The following is a 19,075-nucleotide window of genomic DNA, read 5'->3' as shown; positions in this document are numbered from 1 at the left end:
TATAGGACCAGGAGGAGGAATAGCTGATCTGCACCTCAACTCCATTTACCCGCCTTTGCTCCATATCCCTTGATAAGCTTACCCAACAAAAATCTATCGTTCTCAGTCTTGAATGCTCCAATTATCCCAGCATCCACGGCCTTTTGGGTGAGCTTCCCAGATTTCTGCTACCTTTTAAAGTGCTTCCTGATTTCCCTCCTAAATGGCCTAGCTTTAATTTTAGGATTACGTCCCCTCGTCCTTGACTTAAGAGCATAAGAAATAGGAGCAGGAATAGGCCACTTGGCCACGAAAGCCTGCTCTGCCATTCAATAATATCTGAGGAAGGATGTTCTTGCCATGGAGGGAGTGCAGCGAAGATTCACCAGACTGATACCTGGGATGGCAGGAATGACGTATGAAGAGAGATTGGGTCAATTAGGCTTGTATTCGCTAGAGTTTAGAAGAATGAGAGGGGATCTCATTGAAACTTATAAAATTCTAACAGGACTAGACAGACTAGATGCAGGAAGGATGTACTCGATGGCTGGGGAGTCCAGAACCAGGGGTCACAGTAAGGATAAGGGGTAAGCCATTTAGGACAGAGATGAGGAATTTCTTCACCCAGAGAGTGGTGAACCTGTGGAATTCTCTACCACAGAAGGCAGTTGAGGCCAACTTATTAAATATATTCAAGAAGGAGTTAGATATATTTCTTAAGGCTAAAGGGATCAAGGGATATGGGGAGAAAGCCGGGACAGGGTACTGAATTTGGATGATCAGCCATGATCTCATTAAATGGTGGAACAGGCTCGAGGAGCCGAATGGCCTACTCCTGCTCCTATCTTCTATGTTTCTATGTTAATAAGATCATGGCTGATCTAGGGCTCAAAGCCACTTCCCAGCCCGCTCCCCATAACCCTTCACTCCCTTATCTTGCAAACATTTGTCTCTCTCCACTTTAAATGTATTTAATGACCCAGCCTCCACAGCTCTCTGGGGCAGAGAATTCCACAAATTTACGACCCTCCTGAGAGAAGTTCCTCCTCATCTCAGTTCTAAAAGGGCGACCCTTTATTCTGAGACTGTGCCCCCGAGTTCTAGATTTCCCCATGAGGGGGAAACATCCTCTCTGTGTCTATCTTGTCGAACCCCCTCAGTATCTTATGTTTTGATAAGATCACCTCTCAGTCTTCTAAATTCCAATGAGTATAGGCGCAGCCTGCTCAACCTTTCCTCATAAGTCAAACTCCTCATCTCTGGAATTAACCTAGTGAATCGTCTCTGAACTGCCTCCAATGCAAGTATATCCTTCCTTAAATAAGGAGACCAAAACTGTGCGCAGTACTCCAGGTGTGGTCTCACCAATACCTTGTACAGTTGTAGCAGGACTTCCCTGCTTTTATACTCCAACCCCCTTGAAATAAAGGCCAACATTCCATTTGCCTTTTTGATTACTTGCTGTACCTGCTCCCAGTGAATTGGCACAAATTGTTGATAATGTGAACGCTGCTCACCCTATCTGTTATTGAGGGGAAGGCCTCTAGCTGAGAGCAGAGAGGTATATTCTGATACTAAAATGCTGCGTTCAAGTTTTCTATTTATTCCATGTTTCTGAACATGCCACAATCTGTACAGATAGAACAGCAGAAGCTTACATTACAGGAAGAGGCCGTTCAGACAATCCTGTCTGTGCCAGCTTCTCTCGATAGCTACCGTGCCCTGCTTTCTCCCCATAGTCCCGTATCTTCCTCAGTTTTCAATATCTTTCCACTTTTCCTTTTTAGAAGATGCAGTGGTCTCTGCCTCAGCTACTCCCTGTGGCAAAGCATTCCATACTGTAAGGTACATCCTTTGAAAAGACCACCATTAACGTGCAACAGCATGCTTTTCTCCTGGAAAAATGGAGTGGCAGTTTAAAAGCTGATCAGTCACTGTTTGTACCGAGAGATAATTAGTGGTATGATCAATACTGTCCAGTCAGTGTGTCCAGTAAACGAAGGGGACTGACTAATTTTCATGACTTGCTTCCCCTTTACAGGTACACACAATATTGCTTGAAATCCTCTGAGTGTCATTTATCCTGTTCTTCCACACACAAGAATGGTTTAAGTGCATGTTTTGAACTAAGCTTTCCTAGTGAATAGAGTACTAAATTTCTGAGGGAGATTTCAGTCATCAATGATGATTAAATTTTACAGAAGGGGAGGAGGAATAGAGGAAGTTTGCCAGTTGACTGGGAACTACAGTAAAACTCGACTTTAGTTGTTTGATGGTGTCAGAATCTTTCGATGCTGTTCAGATGAGGAAAGTAGGGATGGGAATGAAAATTTTACAGCAGTGTTTACACTTGCCGCCTAATAGTTCCAAGGGCTGTGTTTGAATGTGGCTTCACCCGAAATCCACACCTGCAATATCTACACGAGAACCAGAAGCCTGTTAGAATAGGATTGAATTTACGCTTTCAAATCTAGTTCGCTGAAATTGCTTGTAAACTGTTTACTTTTGTTGGAGAAATGATTACTCGTAATGTGTCCAGTCATAGTACAATATTTAAAGCCTATCTTCTCCAAAATTGAGCAGTATTATTCAGTGCGCTAGCATATGTTAGTGTTTGCAGTGCTGATCCATTTAACCTCCGACCACTTATTCAATGGTGAAAGCACAGCTGCACACTTCTGGCAGGAGATATAACTTCTTCCACAATAAAGATGAATACTATCTCAGTGGGTAGGGAGCCACTTAGTATTCTCTCTCTCTCTCTGTCGCTCTCTTGTTCAGTGGCATGCAGGTCAGGGTCTTTTCTCTACACCTAATATAAAAAGGGTATACCTCAATTCTTGACCTATCGGCAACAGAGTCACCAATGTGAACAATGGAAGGGTCTCGACAGAGTAGATAGAGAGAAACTGTTCCCATTGGCAGAAGGATCGAGAACCAGAGGACACAGATTTAAGGTGATTGGCAAAAGAACCAAAGGCGACATGAGGAAAAACTTTTTTTATGCAGCGAGTGGTTAGGATCTGGAATGTACTGCCTGAAAGGGTGGTGGAGGCAGATTCAAAAGGGAATTGGATAAGTACCTGAGAGAATTTTTCTTTGCTGGCGACGGGGAAAGGGCGGGGGAGTGGGACTAGCTGAAGTGCTCTTGCAGAGAGCCGGCACGGGCTTGACGGGCCAAATGGCCGCCTCCTGTGCTGTAACCATTCTATGATTTGATGATTAAGCACACAATAAGTTGCAAGAAAGGATGGAGCTTTGAAGCTTTACATAGAAATAATGGTAGGTAGTCCGACCTCTAGTCGTTGAAAAAGCAAGTGCATGTATTCTGTATGAGCAGTTCTCTTATGTGTCTATTTGTCTCTTTCCATAGACTTTGGATGGTTGGAAATACTTGAGCATTTCAGCAGGTGTATTTCTTTTTGTAATCTAACTTGAAGAAAAGTTGATAGTTATTGAAAATTAATTTCAGGGCAGGAAAGTTTTCTAGAGGTACAGTAAGGACCACTAAGCTGTAAGTTACAAAAATCCCAATGGGTAGCAACAGTTAAATTTGTATAAATAAAGACACTGCCACAAAGAGTTCATTAATTGTCTTAAGTTTTTTTGGTCAGTTTGGTGCTGTAATGTTTGACAAAATAATTGACTTGATTTGAGCATAGTCTTTGTGTACGTGTTTAAATATGTTACATGTCCCCAAAGATCCAATAAAAGCAATCCATCTAGCGTGACTCTTTCTCTCTTTTTCTCTCCTCCTTCTTCCCCCCCCCCCCCTCACTACTGTGGCTTCCAGAGGCGGTGGACACTGTTTAATGAGGGCACTGTGGCAGGACCCAACCCATTTTTCCTATTTATTTGAATCGTTACTGACTGACCAGAAGGCAGTCCCAAACCCAGTTTCAGCAATGCAAACGTGGCTGGCTTTCCCTTTGAGAATGGGATTGTGAGTGCACTCCCTATGGCGGCTGGGGGAGGGAGGACAGTTGAGTTAAGCAATACACTACAACCAATTAAACAGGCACATACTGGTTGAGTACTTCTTATCCTCAGTCCCCTTAGATAGTATATACACTGCCATTTGAAGAATAATCTGGCACTGTTCAAAACTACCCAACAACTTGCATTTATATAGCACCATTAATGTAGTAAAAAAAAAACAGGGTCCATCCAATTCCTCTTTAGGTAGGAACAGTGCAGCTGGGTATCCCTCAGCAGTTAAGATCTGATCAACGTAAGCAGCCTGCAGGATACTGCAAAAGCCAAGTTCCAATTATCACAAAAGCATACAATCATTAGCGTTCATCTTAGTAATTGCAACAGCTGATGACCATTACCCAACTTTGAATAGGAAGTACCAGTAAAAAGGCCCAGCTGTTTTACCTGAGTTTGACACCAGTTATAACTGGAATTTAGTCTACATGGGAACCATGTAATCTGTAATTTAAGGTACTGTAATGTGTTAATGTGACCAAACCCTACTCCTAAGAAGTCGGTACATCTGTAGGTGGAGGGATCTCGTGAGCATCGGTGAAGTGTAATCTACACAAATGAGGCTGCGGTTAATAAACACACCAGTGCTGTGAAAAGGTGCGCTTCCTACTGGGAAAACAATTAAACTGATAATGTTTTGATAAATCATTCCAAAAGTATTCTTCTCCCCAGTTTGGTTGCACGGCAGCATTGGTTTCACAATTAACACGCTCCATTCAATTCAGCACTTCAGTGTGTCTTGTTAAGTAATGTATCTAAATTGTTACTGTATTAATGTATTGGCAATTACAAAATAAATCTGAGATGTCTGTTTATATCAGATTGTCATAACAGCATTGTAACAAGTACTGGATGACATCCTCTGTGACTACATATGTTGTGCACTATCCTTCGTCATCCTTGACCTATCTGCAGCGTTTGACACTCCTCCAATGCCTCTCCTCTGTTGGCCAATGCTGTGGGACTTCCCTTGCATGGTTCTCAGCAGTAGCTTCTCTTTCCTTCCCTGCACGGTGACTTCCATAGTCCCTCAAGGATTTATCCTTGCCCCCTTCGAGATCGACTTGCTGTCACTTGACAACTTCACCTGCAGCTTCACCGCTTTCCCTGCTCTCTCCACTATTCTCACGTCCCAACCCTGGCCCTCCAACTGCTTGTGAGACATTAAATCTTGAATGAGTCACGACTTCCAGCAGGTCAACATGAGTAAGACCAACGCCGTCATCTTCAGCCCCCCACTGCAAACTCCACTCCTTGGCCTTTGATTTCATCTTTTTCCTTGACTACACTAGCTGAACCAGAACATTTGCAATCTTGGCATTCTTTCTGACCCTGAGTTGAGTTTTAAACCCCACATCTTATTCATCACCAGGACCCCTTCCACTTCTGCAACATTGTCCACCTCCAACCTTACATCTGCCTCTTCATTGCTGTAACCCTTATACGTGCTTAAGTTACTTCCAGGCTCGACAATTCCAATACCCTCCTTGCTGGCCGGCCTCCCGCCCCCCTTCTCAAACTCCAGCTTGTCCAAACCCCTGCCACCCATATACAGGTCCCACTGACCCATCATCTTCATCGGCATTGCCTTTCACTGGCTCCCTGCAAAAGGATGACCAACAGATGACGAGCATAAACACATGGCCAGTTATTTGTGCATTAGGCTGATGGAGTCTCTTGGGCCTCACTAACCATGTGATAGTGTATGAATTTTTAATATGTTGGTGGTATTTTGCCCACTTTTAACGGGAAAGGTAATCTATTAAACTGCTTTACGTCTCTTAAAATAATTGACAAAGGAGTTTATGAATGCATTAAACATTCATACTCTTAATATCACACAGCAGAATATAAAGTCCTTGCTCGTGGAAAGAGGCCCCTGCTAAATGTCCTCTTAGTTGTGGTGTGGGAATAACATTCTTGAAGTAAGTGAACGTTAAATATTTAAAGTTATATTGAGTCATGTTGAAATTGCTGACATTGATTTCATAAAGATAAGAGCAGTTGGACCAATATCTAGGAGGCATTTTAAATATTTAATAGCTGGGCTAGAAAAAGCATAAGGTTTTTTTTTAAAGCTGGAAATATGAACTGAACCCAGAGGAATCTGGTAACATGCAATGGGTCGCTCTGCAGTTACATAGAATTTACAGCACAGAAACAAGCCATTTGGCCCAAATGGTCTGTGCCAGTGTTTATGCTCGACACAAGCCTCCTCCCACCCATCAACTGACTGTCAACATATCCTTCTATTCCATTCTCCCTTGTGTACTTAGCTAGCTTCTCCTTAAATGTATCTATGCTATTCATCTCAACTACTCCATGTGGTAGTGAGTTCCACATTCTTACCACTGAGTAAAGAAGTTTCTCCTGAATTCCTTATTGGATTTATTCGTGCCTTTCTCATTTATGGCCCCAAGTTTTGGACTCCCCCACAAGTGGAAACATCTTCTCTGCGTCTACCCTATTGAACCCCTTCATAATTTTAAAGACCTCTATCAGATCACCCCTCAGTCATTGGAGAGAATATAGATTAATATTTTAGTTGTTGACCCTTTATCAGAACTGGAAACTTATAGGACCGAATGTAATGAAGGGTTAAGAACAAGAGTACAGATGTACTACAGTAACTATAAAAAGTAGCAGTTGAAGGCTTTAATAGCTTATGAAAGCTGGAAGGAGGTAAAAAGCTGTTGGACGAATACAAAGAGCGGCTCAGACAAGGAAAAACCATTAGAGGAAAGTAAAAACAACCTCAAATCAAAGTGAACAAATTGGAAGGTGGGGGTGGTGGTGTGGGGGAGAAGCAGAAAGGAAAATGGAGGTAAATAGCTAAAGGCTGTTATTGCTAATCAATTCTCAGGTGGCTAAGGATGAAGATGAAATACTGTTCCTGTCTGCACTGAGCTGGGGAGGGGGAGTTAAAATGGTCAGTAACTGGGAGATCACTTTGTGACCGATCAGATGTTGAACAAGTGATCACCCAATCTATGTTGGATCTCCCCAGTACGGGGGAGATTGCCCAATGAGCACATCGCTAGAGTGGAGGAACTATCGAGAAAGATTTGTGTATCTCAGTAATGCCCCTGAAGTGTTGCATTTGGCTTCAGTTCAGACCGACATTATCTGGCAGTGCCAAGTTTAAAGTTTGTTGCTAGTTCTTCCAGGGTTTTCATCAGTTTCTCCTCCTCTCCAGGTGCTGCTCTTGTGTGGGCCAGTAGAAGATGAGTTGAGACAGGTTTCCGATCTGATTTGGAAAAAAGAGAGAAGTTGAACATCATATTTTTAGAGAATGATAAATAGCCTTTGTAATGCCATGTGAGAAAACTGATGGAAAGTTTAATGAAATTTTAATCACTTAACGTGCCCGCACTAGAGATGCTACTTTAGAGCACTTCTGAAGCCAAGACAGAATGAATGTGCACAATTTTTAAATGAAACTATGAATGGTACATGTTTTGAGATTAAACTATGTTGCAGTACAAAAATTGGGGGGAAGTGATGTGTTCTCCCTGGCCGAGCACATAGAATCGTACAGCAAAGGAGGCCATTTAGCCCACCACGCCTGCGCTGGCTCTTTGAAAGATCAATTTAGTCCCACATCCCATCTTTTTCTCCATAACCCTGCAAATTAGTCCTCTTCAAGTACATGTTCAATTGCCTTTTAAAAGGTCCTATGGAATCTGGTAGTGCATTCCCGATCTTAACAACCCTCTGTGAACATACCCCAGAGGCCAGGTAACAACCTGGTGCCAGGGTTCTGTCAATGCCTGCTAACCGAGATTAAGAGATGTACAAGTGTCCCATACATCACCCATCTAAAAGTCAGTGGTTCCCAAGCTTCTAAACTATCAAAACAAATCATTCATACTTCACTGGATCTATTGAACATTGGCCCAGAAATTCGGGTCGGGGGCTTCCCGCGGGTGTAAGCCCCCGACCTGCACTTACCTTGCGAGCCGGCCGTTGAGCTGTGGGCCCGCGTGGGATTCCGATCCTGGGCCTCCTCCAACTGCCGGCGCGCAGTGCTTGCATATCCCAGGGGCGCGGTTAGTTCGATGCGTCCCCTGGGATCACGTGGGCCATGGAGAGCCAATGGTAGCAGGGAATGCTTCATTCATAAGTTTGACGGGAAGACCTGTCAAACCTATAAATACTATAAGCCCCCAAAACATCACTAAATCTTCAAATAATTTTTTTTTTAAACATTTTTAAAATAACTAAATTACATTAAAAGTTATTTCAACAATAATTTTAATTTTTGAAAAAATTACATTTTCTAACGGGGCTAAAAATAAACTTACCTTTCTTTAAAGTATTTAAAAATAATAAATCTGTGGAAAAAATGTTTTAATTTTAATTAATTCACCACTTACCTTGTAAAAAGCAGGCCTTGCGCCTGCTTTTTAAAAGTGGTGGACTGGGGTGGACAAATGTAAGAAGTCACACAACACCAGGTTATAGTCCAACAGTTTTATTTGAAATCACAACCTGACGAAGGAGCAGCGTTCCGAAAGCTTAAGTGGAGAGATGCAGAAAGACACAGCTTATATAGTCAGAGAATAATGCCAGATGATTACAGGTAATCTTTCTAACTGCCATTTATCACACCTTGGCAGAGAGATAATCACAGCAATCAAAGGTGTGAATGGTGTCCAAACAGGTCAGTCAGGAAAACATTACATCAAAGAACAATGAGGTGGGGTCACATGTTGCAGATGCTGGGGCCTGTATGAAAAACAAAAAACAGACAAAAAAAACTTTTTTTGCTGGAAATCACAGCAGCTCCAGCCGCATCTGTGTAGAGAGAACAAGCCAATGACAACTCGAGTCTGGATGACCTTACATCAGGTGCGGTTACATGTAGCGTGACATGAACCCAAGATCCCGGTTGAGACCGTCCTCATGAGTGCGGAACTTGACTATCAGTTTCTGCTCTACGATTTTGCGTTGTCGTGTGTCTCGAAGGCCGCCTTGGAGAATGCTTACCCGAAGATCGGAGGCTGAATGTCCTTGACTGCTGAAGTGTTCCCCGACTGGGAGGGAACACTCCTGCCTGGCGATTGTTGCGCGGTGTCCGTTCATCCGTTGTCGCAGTGTCTGCATGGTCTCGCCGATACACCATGCTCCGGGGCATCCTTTCCTGCAACGTATGAGGTAGACAACGTTGGCTGAGTCACATGAGTATGTACCATGTACCTGGTGGGTGGTGTCCTCACGTGTGATGGTATCTGTGTTGATGATCTGGCATATCTTGCAGAGGTTGTCGTGGTTGCTGTTCTCCTGAAAGCTGGGTAATTTGCTGCGAACGATGGTCTGTTTGAGGTTAGGTGGCTGTTTGAAGGTGAGTAGTGGAGGTGTGGGGATGGCCTTAGCGAGGTGTTCGTCGTCATCGATGACATGTTGTAGTTTCTCCGCTCCGGGGAAGTACTGGACGACCAAGGGTACTCTGTTGGTTGTGTCCCGTGTTTGTCTTCTGAGGAGGTCTATGCGATTTTTTGCTGTGGCCCGTCGGAACTGTCGATCGACGAGTCAAGCGTCATATCCCGTCCTTACGAGGGCGTCTTTCAGCATCTGTAGGTGTCCATCGCGTTCCTCCTTGTCTGAGCAGATCCTGTGTATTCGCGGGGCTTGTCCATGGGGGATGGCTTCTTTAACGTGGTTAGGGTGGAAGCTGGAGAAGTGGAGCATCCTGAGGTTGTCCGTGGGCTTGCGGTAGAGTGAAGTGCTGAGGTGTCCATCTTTGATGGAGATTCGTGTGTCCAAGAATGAAACTGATTCTGAGGAGTAGTCCATGGTGAGTTTGATGGTGGGATAGAACTTGTTGATGTTATCGTGTAATCTTTTCAGTGATTCTTCGCCGTGGGTCCATAGGAAGAAAATGTCATCTCTGTATCTGGTGTATAGCATTGGTTGGAGGTCCTGTGCAGCGAAGAAGTCTTGCTCGAACTTGTGCATGAAGATGTTGGCGTATTGGGGAGCGAATTTGGTCCCCATGGCTGTTCCGTGTGTTTGGGTAAAGAACTGGTTGTCGAAGGTGAAGACATTGTGGTCAAGGATGACGCGGGATGAGTTGTAGGATGGCGTCTGGAGATTGGCTGTTGTTGGTGTTGAGTACTGAGGCTGTCGCAGCGATGCCGTTATCGTGGGGGATACTGGTGTAGAGTGCCGAGACGTCCACCGTGGCGAGGAGTGTTCCTGGTTCAACTGGTCCGTGGGTGCTGAGTTTCTGTAAGAAGTCTGTAGTGTCGCGACAGAAGCTGGGGGTTCCCTGTACGATGGGTTTCAGGATGCCCTCGACGTATCCAGAGAGGTTCTCGCACAGGGTTCCGTTACCTGATATGATAGGACGTCCGGGTGTGTTGGCTTTGTGTATCTTTGGGAGACAGTAGAAGTCTCCCACGCGGGGAGTACGTAGGATGAGAGCGCGTAGGATGCTTTGAAGGTCTGGATCAGTCTGTTGAGTTGGCGGGTGTGTTCTTTGGTCGGATCTGCGGGTAATTGTCTGTAGTGTTCCTGGTTGTCCAGTTGTCGGTATGCTTCTTTGCAATAGTCCGTTCTGTTCTGTATGACGATGGCTCCTCCTTTGTCTGCTGGTTTGATGACGATGTTGCGGTTGGTCTTGAGAGCATGGATGGCGTTGCGTTGTACTCGGGTGACGACGCAAAATTGTAGAGCAGAAACTGATAGCCAAGTTCCGCACTCATGAGGACGGCCTCAACCGGGATCTTGGGTTCATGTCACGCTACATGTAACCCCACCTGACGTAGGGTCATCCAGACTTGAGTCGTCGTTGGCTTGTTCTCTCTGGCCGGACCTGCTGTGATTTCCAGCAAAAAAAAATGTTTTTTTGTCTGTTTTTTGTTTTTCATACAGACCCCAGCATCTGCAACATTTGACCCCTTGTGACCCCACCTCATTGCTCTTTGATGTAATGTTTTCCTGACTGACCTGTTTGGACACCATTCACACCTTTGATTGCTGTGATTATCTCTCTGCCGAGGTGTGATAAATGGCAGTTAGAAAGATTACCTGTAATCATCTGGCATTATTCTCTGACTATATAATCTGTGTCTATAGGCATCTCTCCACTTCACCTGACGAAGGAGCAGTGCTCCGAAAGTTTGTGATTTCAAATAAAACTGTTGGACTATAACCTGGTGTTGTGTGACTTCTTACTTTTTAAAAGTGTAACTGCTGGAGACTTACCCTCCTGGAAAAAAAATGTAAGTTCGATACGCACGCGCTGCCTCTCCTGCACATGCGTTCCACCTCTTAACCCCTTCTTTCAGGGGAACTGAAGTGCCGGTTTCCCGCGCATGTGCAGTGCATGCACGAAACCGGAACTTCCATTGGGCCTACGGGTGAGTACCCCATGCGTACTCACCTGTGGAGTCCCGAATTTCTGGGCCAATATTTCAGTGAGCACGTGGTCAATTTATGGAACAGGCTCCCTTGGGAGACGGTGGAAGCAACCAGTGTTAATTCATTCAAATGTGAATTAGATTTCTTTCAGAAAATAACATTTTGCGATACAGTAGGAGAGTAATTTGAGACATGACATACAAGTGGAGCATGCTTGGGAGGAACAGGTGACTGGTTCCCAAAGCTCTCCACCAGTGGGGTTTTCCTCATCCCATGTTGCACCACCTGGGTCTGTTGCAGACTAATTGGAAAAATATTGATTGCTCTGATTTGTCAACAACTCCATTATCTTTGTATCATGCGACTACCAGGATGGTAGAAGGTTTGCTGGATGACCGGTTCATTCATCTGAATGATTTTCCCAGTCACACACCATCCTGACTTGGAAATATATCGCCGTTACTTCATCTTCACTGGGTCAAAATCCTGAAACTCCCTCCCTAACAACACTGGCAGTACCTTCACCACACGGACTGCAGCGGTTCAAGAAGATAGCTCACCAGCACCTTCTCAAGGGCAACTAGGGATGGACAATAAATATTGGCCTTGTCAGCGACGCCCACATCCCATGAATGAGTTAAAAAAAAAACTTGCTGCTTGACATAGGAGAGTGTGAAAGATGTAGGTTTCATGCAGGAAAGAGGGGAAGATATGGTCAAAATGTGCCTTGAAACAGGCCCTGCGAGGGCTGAATCAGTCCCTCTTACCCTGGAAGTAGAGGCCACTGGGTTGTCGTGCTGCCGTGCTGGAGAGAGCAAGCCACACCACTGTATCTGCCCCCTGGGTCGCTGTCCTCAGCTTGTTCTTCATCTTTGCATAGAAATCAGGCATAGAAGATCTCACGGCTAGCAGGAGAAAAGAAGAATACATCGTTTTAGAATCAAATCTAGTGAGGTTTAAAGTCAACTACTACCTACTTTCTATCAGGTCAGTAATGCATTGAAAGCAGATTAGTTTTCTCTGTGGAAAAAACCACTATTTGGTGTCATTTGACATTACCTTCCGTGTCAGCCCAGCCAGGATGCATGGAGGAGAAGTGGATGTTCTTGTGTATTTTGGCCCATTGCTCAGTCATAATAACTTGTTGCCGCTGGGTTGGAAAGACAAGTTAAACACAAAAGGAGGAGGACACAGTAGAGGACAAAGTTTAACGCCAGGCTCATAACCCTCGAGGTGTTGCTCAGATTTGACCCAAACTGCAGAACTGGGCAGCAGATTCTAAAAGGTTTGTGTGGTCAGACCACCTAACCAGACTGGATGGCACATTCAGACCCAGGATTAGTCTGATCTTGGCCAGGCCAGAGTGATTACAGACTTGTCCTACATGATACTGTCCTCACCTGGGGTACAGTGTAGCGGAGCCAAAAATGGTCAGACATTCAGCAAATTGTCTTGAGTTATAAATTTAATATGATCGCAATTCAGAAATCTGCTTAGTGACTTGTACTGTTGTCCTGTTAGATCAGTTAAGCTGATTCCTTTTCTTTTATGCATCTTCCTGTTGGTTTCTAAAACCAGGATACCAAGTAGGGTATATATGATCCTTGAATTTCAAATCACAAAGTAAGCGGAGACGAGGGAAAGAAAAAGGAAGCTGCAAAAAAAACGATCTGACAAATGAACGTTCAGCCCTTCTCATTGTGGCCTCCTGTGCATCCCCCCTCCCCACTGATTGTCTCTCCACTAGCGGCAGAGCCTCCAGTCACCATGGCCCTACTTTTGGCAACTCACTCCCTAAATACCTGTGTTTCTCCGCCACCCATTCTAAACTTGGAACCCATCTCTTCAACTCTCTCTTTCAATCAACCTTCCTATTCCCTTCTTGGCTTGGTGTCTGTTTTCCTTACTTTATTGGTGAAGCACCTTGGGGCGTTTTTTAACATTACATTAAAGGTGCTATTAAAAAAAACAAGTATTTGTCGTTAATGGGCTAAAAAGGTGCGAGAAAATTATTGCTTTCATTTATAAAAATATTGGACATGGGGAAAAAGGCTGTTTGACTGAGAGTCAAGAATCATCCAATCGGGTTAATGAAGAGTCTGTTCGCTTTCTGATTGGTGTAGGAAGGCAATGCACCGCGAGGATGGCTGTGTCAGGAAACCAATGGTGGGAGTGGGGGGAGGGGGGCGGCGCGGCGGGTTGGTTGGAGGCAGGAGGTCATGTGATGAAACCTCCAGGACTATGTCCAATCAGAGCTGGCCACCCGATGTTCTATACACAGCGTTCACTTTCTGTGGACAAACCTTGTTCTGTGCGTAGGCCATGGTCCCATCAAACTGCCCTTTCTCAAACTGCAAATCATCCACATTTAGTTTCTGGACCAACATTCCTCCTGACGATACTGTGATCTAGCAAACAGGTAAAGTATTTGATCAGCATGCATCAAGAAGGAAGTAGCAAATATGTTTGGGGGGTGGTGGGGAAGAAGAGGGAGGGTGCAGGAGATTACGCAAGTTAAAGAACACTGAAGAAACTCTACTGTTGCTTAACGCATTGTGGAAAACACAAATGAGCTCACCACTCTGGCATCTTCACATTTTTCTAGTAGAGGTACCAAAGCTGTAGTGAGAACGTACGTACCTGAGGAAAAGGAAAAGAAGAAACCCGTTAGATAACCATTCGCAAAGGTCATTAATCCAGAAGGTGTCACCTGTACATTAGTCATCATTTAATGCATCGGTTTTCAAACTGGGTTCCTGGATCCTAGAGAGACCACGAGGGGACCTGCAAGGTCAAAGGTGTCTTATCAGAATTCTAGCTTGCTATTTCAGTGCTGTATATCTGTACGTTAAAAATCTTGCATATGGTGCCCACTTCCTGTCTAGTAATAGTACTTCCTGTAACACTTTATGTGTGGACATTTGTAATGGAAAATCCTGTGTAAACATTTAAAATGGGGTCCTGTATGTAGCCATCTTATAATGGGAAAACTATCTGTAATCATTTTAGCATCACAGTTTGTTGATGATCCAGTCTAATAGTTCAAAATGCTTTTTGAAAAAAAGTTCAGCTGACATTTTCCTGCTCAGTAATTGAAATTTATAATATTTAAAAAGGCTTTAAACAAACATTTTTAAACAATTACATTCACTGTAACATGATTGGATGAATGGGTCTTTCAATACTTTTATTCACATTTTTACTTGAAGGTCCCAATCTAAGCTTGGACTTAATATTGTTGAGCAAAGTGACGACACTAAGCTGAAGACATTCTGAACGTATCCAGTATGCACAATTTATCTGTAGCATTTAAGCTTCTCTCTGAAAAAACAAATAGATTTTATTAGAGACAAACTTATTTGAAGAAAAGCTAGAGGACAAATTTCAAAAGCTTTAGTCAGGTAAAGAGACAGCGTGGGAGAGAGAATCACAGAATAGAATGGTTACAGCACAGAAGGAGGTCATTCGGCCCGTCGAGCCTGTGCCGGCTCTCTGTAAGAGCACTTCAGCTAGTCCCACTCCCCCGCCCTTTCCCCGCAGCCCTGCCACTTTTTTTCCTTCAGGTACTTCTCCAATTCCCTTTTGAAAGCCACGATTGACTCTGCCTCCACCCTTTCAGGCAGTGCATTCTAGATCCTAACCACTCACTATGGTTCTTCTGCCAATCACCTTAAATCTGTGCCCACTAGTTCTCGACCCTTCCACCAATGGGAACAGTTTCTCTCTATCTACTCTATCTCAACGCCTCATGATTTTGAACACCTCTATCAAATCTCCTCTCAACCTTCTCTGCTCTAAGGAGAACAACCCCAGCTTCTCCAGTCTATCCACGTAACTGAAGTCCCTCATCCCTGGAACCTATCTTGTGAATCTTTTCTGCACCCTCTCTAAGGCCTTCACATCCTTCCTAAAGTGCGGTGCCCAGAATTGAACAAAATACCCCAGTTGTGGTCAGACCAGTGTTTTATAAAAGGTTCATCATAACTTCCTTGCTTTTGTACTCTATGCCGCTATTTATGAAGCCCAGGATCCCGTATGCTTTTTTAACCGCTTTCTCAACCTGCCCTGCCACCTTCAATGATTGGTGCACATATACCCCCAGGTCTCTCTGTTCATGCACCCCCTTTTAGAATTGTACCCTTTAGATTATATTGCCTCTCTTCGTTCTTCCCACCAAAATGTATCACTTTGCACTTTTCTGCGTTAAATTTCATCTGCCACGTGTCCGCCCATTCCACCAGCCTGTCGATGTCCTCTTGAAGTCTTATCACTATCCTCCTCACTGTTCACTATACTTCCAAGTTTTGTGTCATCTGCAAATTTTTAAATTGTGCCCTGTACACCCAAGTCTAAGTCATTAATATATATCAAGAAAAGCAGTGGTCCTAGTACCACCCCCTGGGGAACATCACTGTATACCTTCCTCCAGTCCGAAAAACAACCGTTCACCACTAATCTCTGTTTCTTGTCACTTAGCTGATTTCGTATCCATGCTGCCACTGTCCCCGAACATGGCAAACCACAGTTTATACATCTGTTGTAGCTTTAGTTCTTGTTCAAATTATAAATGCAGTCTATTCCTAATAATCCAAAGTCGTCGTCGTACGTGTCTTCACACTGTTCCCTTTGGGGAACTGTATGAAGTGGTGGAAGGATTTCTGGCCGCGATTAACGCTCCTTCCGTGACCGTAACCATCTTTGTGGTAAACCACTTTTATCGTTCACTATCGTTACACTATAGTTATCACTGTTATATCGTTATCACTGTTCACACTGTTGTATCACTATACGAGGTCGCCTCTTGTCACGCTGTTATACCTGGGCTGACCACTGCTGACTCCGCCCATGGCTCCACCTACCTGCCCAGGTATAAAGGTGGTCGACTGGCTGGTATTCCTCCTTGTTGGATCCGATCACCCACGAGGGTGGGCTCTGTTATTTAGCCAATAAAAACCTATAGTTACTTTCTTAACTCGTCGCTTTTCATTGGATGAATTGATAGGTATATCAATTTTATTGGCTAAATTTTAAAATGTCGACACCTGGACAATCAAACGACCAGCCAAGCGACCAGCCAGACGCCCAGCTACAACAGCCACAGCAGCCTGCCTGGCTGTGAGCCCTCAGACCACCGTACCTGGATCTAAATCCACAGGCAGCAAACTCAGCCCTCGACTTTGAACACTGGCTGAGCTGCTTCGAAGCCTACCTGGGAGAATCCGGCGTGCCTCAGAAATCCATGCTAAGAGTTCTGAACGCCCAAGTGAGCCCTAAAGTATTCGCACTCATCCGGGACCTCAAAACATACGAGGACGCCATCAACCGGCTGAAAAGACAGTACCAAACCCCGGTAAATTCCATGTATGCCAGACACCTCCTAAGATTCCGCCCGCAACAGCCAGGAGAGCCCGTGGAGGAATTTTTACGGGTGCTACAAGCACTCGGCAGAGACTGTAACTTTAAAGCGGTAACGGCGGCAGAAAATACTGAAGACAATGTCCGCGATGCCTTCGTGAAAGGCCTGCGGTCCGACTACTCACGGCAAAGACTACTGGAAGCAAGGGACCTCGACCTGGACAAAGCCGCAGCCCTCGCTCTCTAGAAGTGGCCCATCAGGACCTCGAGGCCTACTCAAGGTACTGTAACTCGCGACCCTGGGACTTGGGACCGACCGCGATACCCCCCGCAGCCCCCCCCCGGGACCTACCTCAGCGTCGGCATCCCGGACCCGATCGAGACCGCCACCCCCGGTACCGGCTCCGACATCGGACCCCCGCGATCGGGCCGCCGGCTGCTTCTTCTGTGGCCAGGCGAAACACCCGAGGTCGCGCTGCCCAGCCAGGAACTCTACCTGCTCAAACTGTATGAAGAAAGGCCACTTCGCTAAGGCCTGCAGAGGTGGATCATCAGAGGCCAGCAGTGCCTCATGAGAGCTGTGGGGGCGGCCATCTTCCTTCAAGGCAACAGAGGCCAGCATCCCCACATGTGAGTCATGGGGGCGGCCATCTTTGATACAGGCAACCGACACCAGCAGTGCCTCATGTGAGTTACGGGGGCAGCCATCTTCTCCGCCATTTTGTCCAACCTCGTGGGAGACGCCATTTTACCCACCACGCTCGACCGCCACCGTGCCTCTAGACCCGACTACCGCCTCACCCGCAGACTACAACGACTCGCTCAGCTATACACTAGCCTCCGTCTCACTGGACCAAGCCCGCCCGCATCACCTGTCCAAGTCAATGATGGACATCAGAGTAAACGGCCACGCCACGACCTGCCTGTTCGACAGCGGAAGCACGGAGAGTTTCATCCACCCAGACACGGTGAGCCACTACTCCCTCCCTGTCCTGCCAACGCGCAACTGGATCTCGATGGCATCGAGATCCCACGCCACAGACATCAGCGGCTACTGTGTTGTGACCCTATCGGTTAAGGGTACGGAGTATAAAAATTTTTAACTCCTCGTCCTTCCCCAGCTATGCGCCGCCGTCCTACTAGGGCTAGACTTCCAATCCCACCTCCAAAGCGTCACGCTAGCATACGGCGGACCCCTCCCCCCACTCACAGTTGACAACCAACAGATTTTAAACCGCCCACCGCGTAACACCTGCGGCCTATCCACCCTCAAGGTCCCACCACCTTCCCTGTTCGCTAACCTCACCCCCGACTGCAAACCCGTCGCGACCAAGAGCAGGCGGTACAGCGCCGGGGACAGAGCTTTCATTAGCTCTGAGGTGCAGCGTCTCCTGAAGGAGGGCATCATCGAGGGGAGCACCAGCCCCTGGCATGCCCAGGTCGTGGTCGTTAAGACCGGCAATAAAAACCGCCTGGTCATCGACTACAGCCAGACCATAAACAGGTACACCCAGCTCGACGCATACCCCCTTCCCCGCATATCTGATATGGTCAATCAGATTGCGCAGTACCGGGTATTCTCCACCATCGACCTTAAGTCGGCCTATCACCAACTCCCTATCCGCTCTGAGGACCGCCAGTATACAGCCTTCGAGGCGAACGGCCGCCTCTACCACTTCCTTAGGGTTCCCTTCGGCGTCACCAACGGGGTTTCGGTCTTCCAAAGGGAGATGGACCGGATGGTTGACCAGAACGGGCTGCACGCCACGTTCCCCTACCTAGATAACGTCACCATCTGCGGCCGCGACCGGCAGGACCATGACGTTAATCTGGAGAGATTCCTCCGTACGGCCCAATGGCTGAACCTCACCTACAATAAGGAGAAATGGGTGTTTAACACCTCGCGCCTTGCCATCCTCGGCTGTGTAGTAGAGAACGGAGTCATCGGCCCCGACCCCGAAAGAATGCGTCCCCTCATGGAGCTACCCCTCCCCCACTGTCCAAAGGCTCTGAAGAGAACCCTGGGGCTCTTCGCCTACTATGCCCAATGGGTGCCCAATTATGCAGACAAAGCCAGACCCCTCATGAAGTCCACATCCTTCCCCCTTACGGAGGAAGCGTGCGCAGCCTTCTCCCTCATTAAGGGAGACATCGCCAAGGCCACAATGCACGCAGTGGACGAGTCCATCCCCTTCCAAGTGGAGAGCGATGCATCCGACTTCGCCCTAGCCGCTACCCTTAACCAGGAGGGGAGACCAGTGGCCTTCTTCTCAAGGACCCTACAGGGCCCTGAGATCCGACACTCGTCGGTCGAGAAGGAGGCCCAAGCGATTGTGGAGGCGGTACGACGCTGGAGGCATTACCTGGCAGGCAAACGATTTACCCT

The 19,075-nt window shown here is 46.1% G+C and overlaps 1 protein-coding gene across 1 annotated transcript in view; it reads right to left on the bottom strand.

Annotated features, from left to right (window-relative positions):
- dhrs12 (dehydrogenase/reductase (SDR family) member 12) overlaps nucleotides 1-19,075 on the bottom strand; it is a 66,397-nt gene that overhangs the window by 2,212 nt on the left and 45,110 nt on the right. The window contains exons 6-10 of the mRNA XM_086006385.1: nucleotides 13,913-13,974; nucleotides 13,638-13,742; nucleotides 12,394-12,484; nucleotides 12,102-12,239; nucleotides 1,638-7,216 (exon numbers count right to left, since the gene is read on the bottom strand). Of these exons, the coding sequence (XP_085862511.1) occupies nucleotides 7,092-7,216; nucleotides 12,102-12,239; nucleotides 12,394-12,484; nucleotides 13,638-13,742; nucleotides 13,913-13,974 (521 nt within the window). The 3' untranslated portion in view covers nucleotides 1,638-7,091. The remainder of the gene's footprint in view (nucleotides 1-1,637; nucleotides 7,217-12,101; nucleotides 12,240-12,393; nucleotides 12,485-13,637; nucleotides 13,743-13,912; nucleotides 13,975-19,075) is intronic.

This window comes from Somniosus microcephalus, chromosome 14, assembly GCF_052327205.1.
Source record: "Somniosus microcephalus isolate GS21.2 chromosome 14, FLI_Smic_1.0, whole genome shotgun sequence".
Taxonomy (NCBI): Eukaryota; Metazoa; Chordata; class Chondrichthyes; order Squaliformes; family Somniosidae; genus Somniosus; species Somniosus microcephalus.
This window is presented reverse-complemented; position numbering and strand designations above follow the sequence as displayed.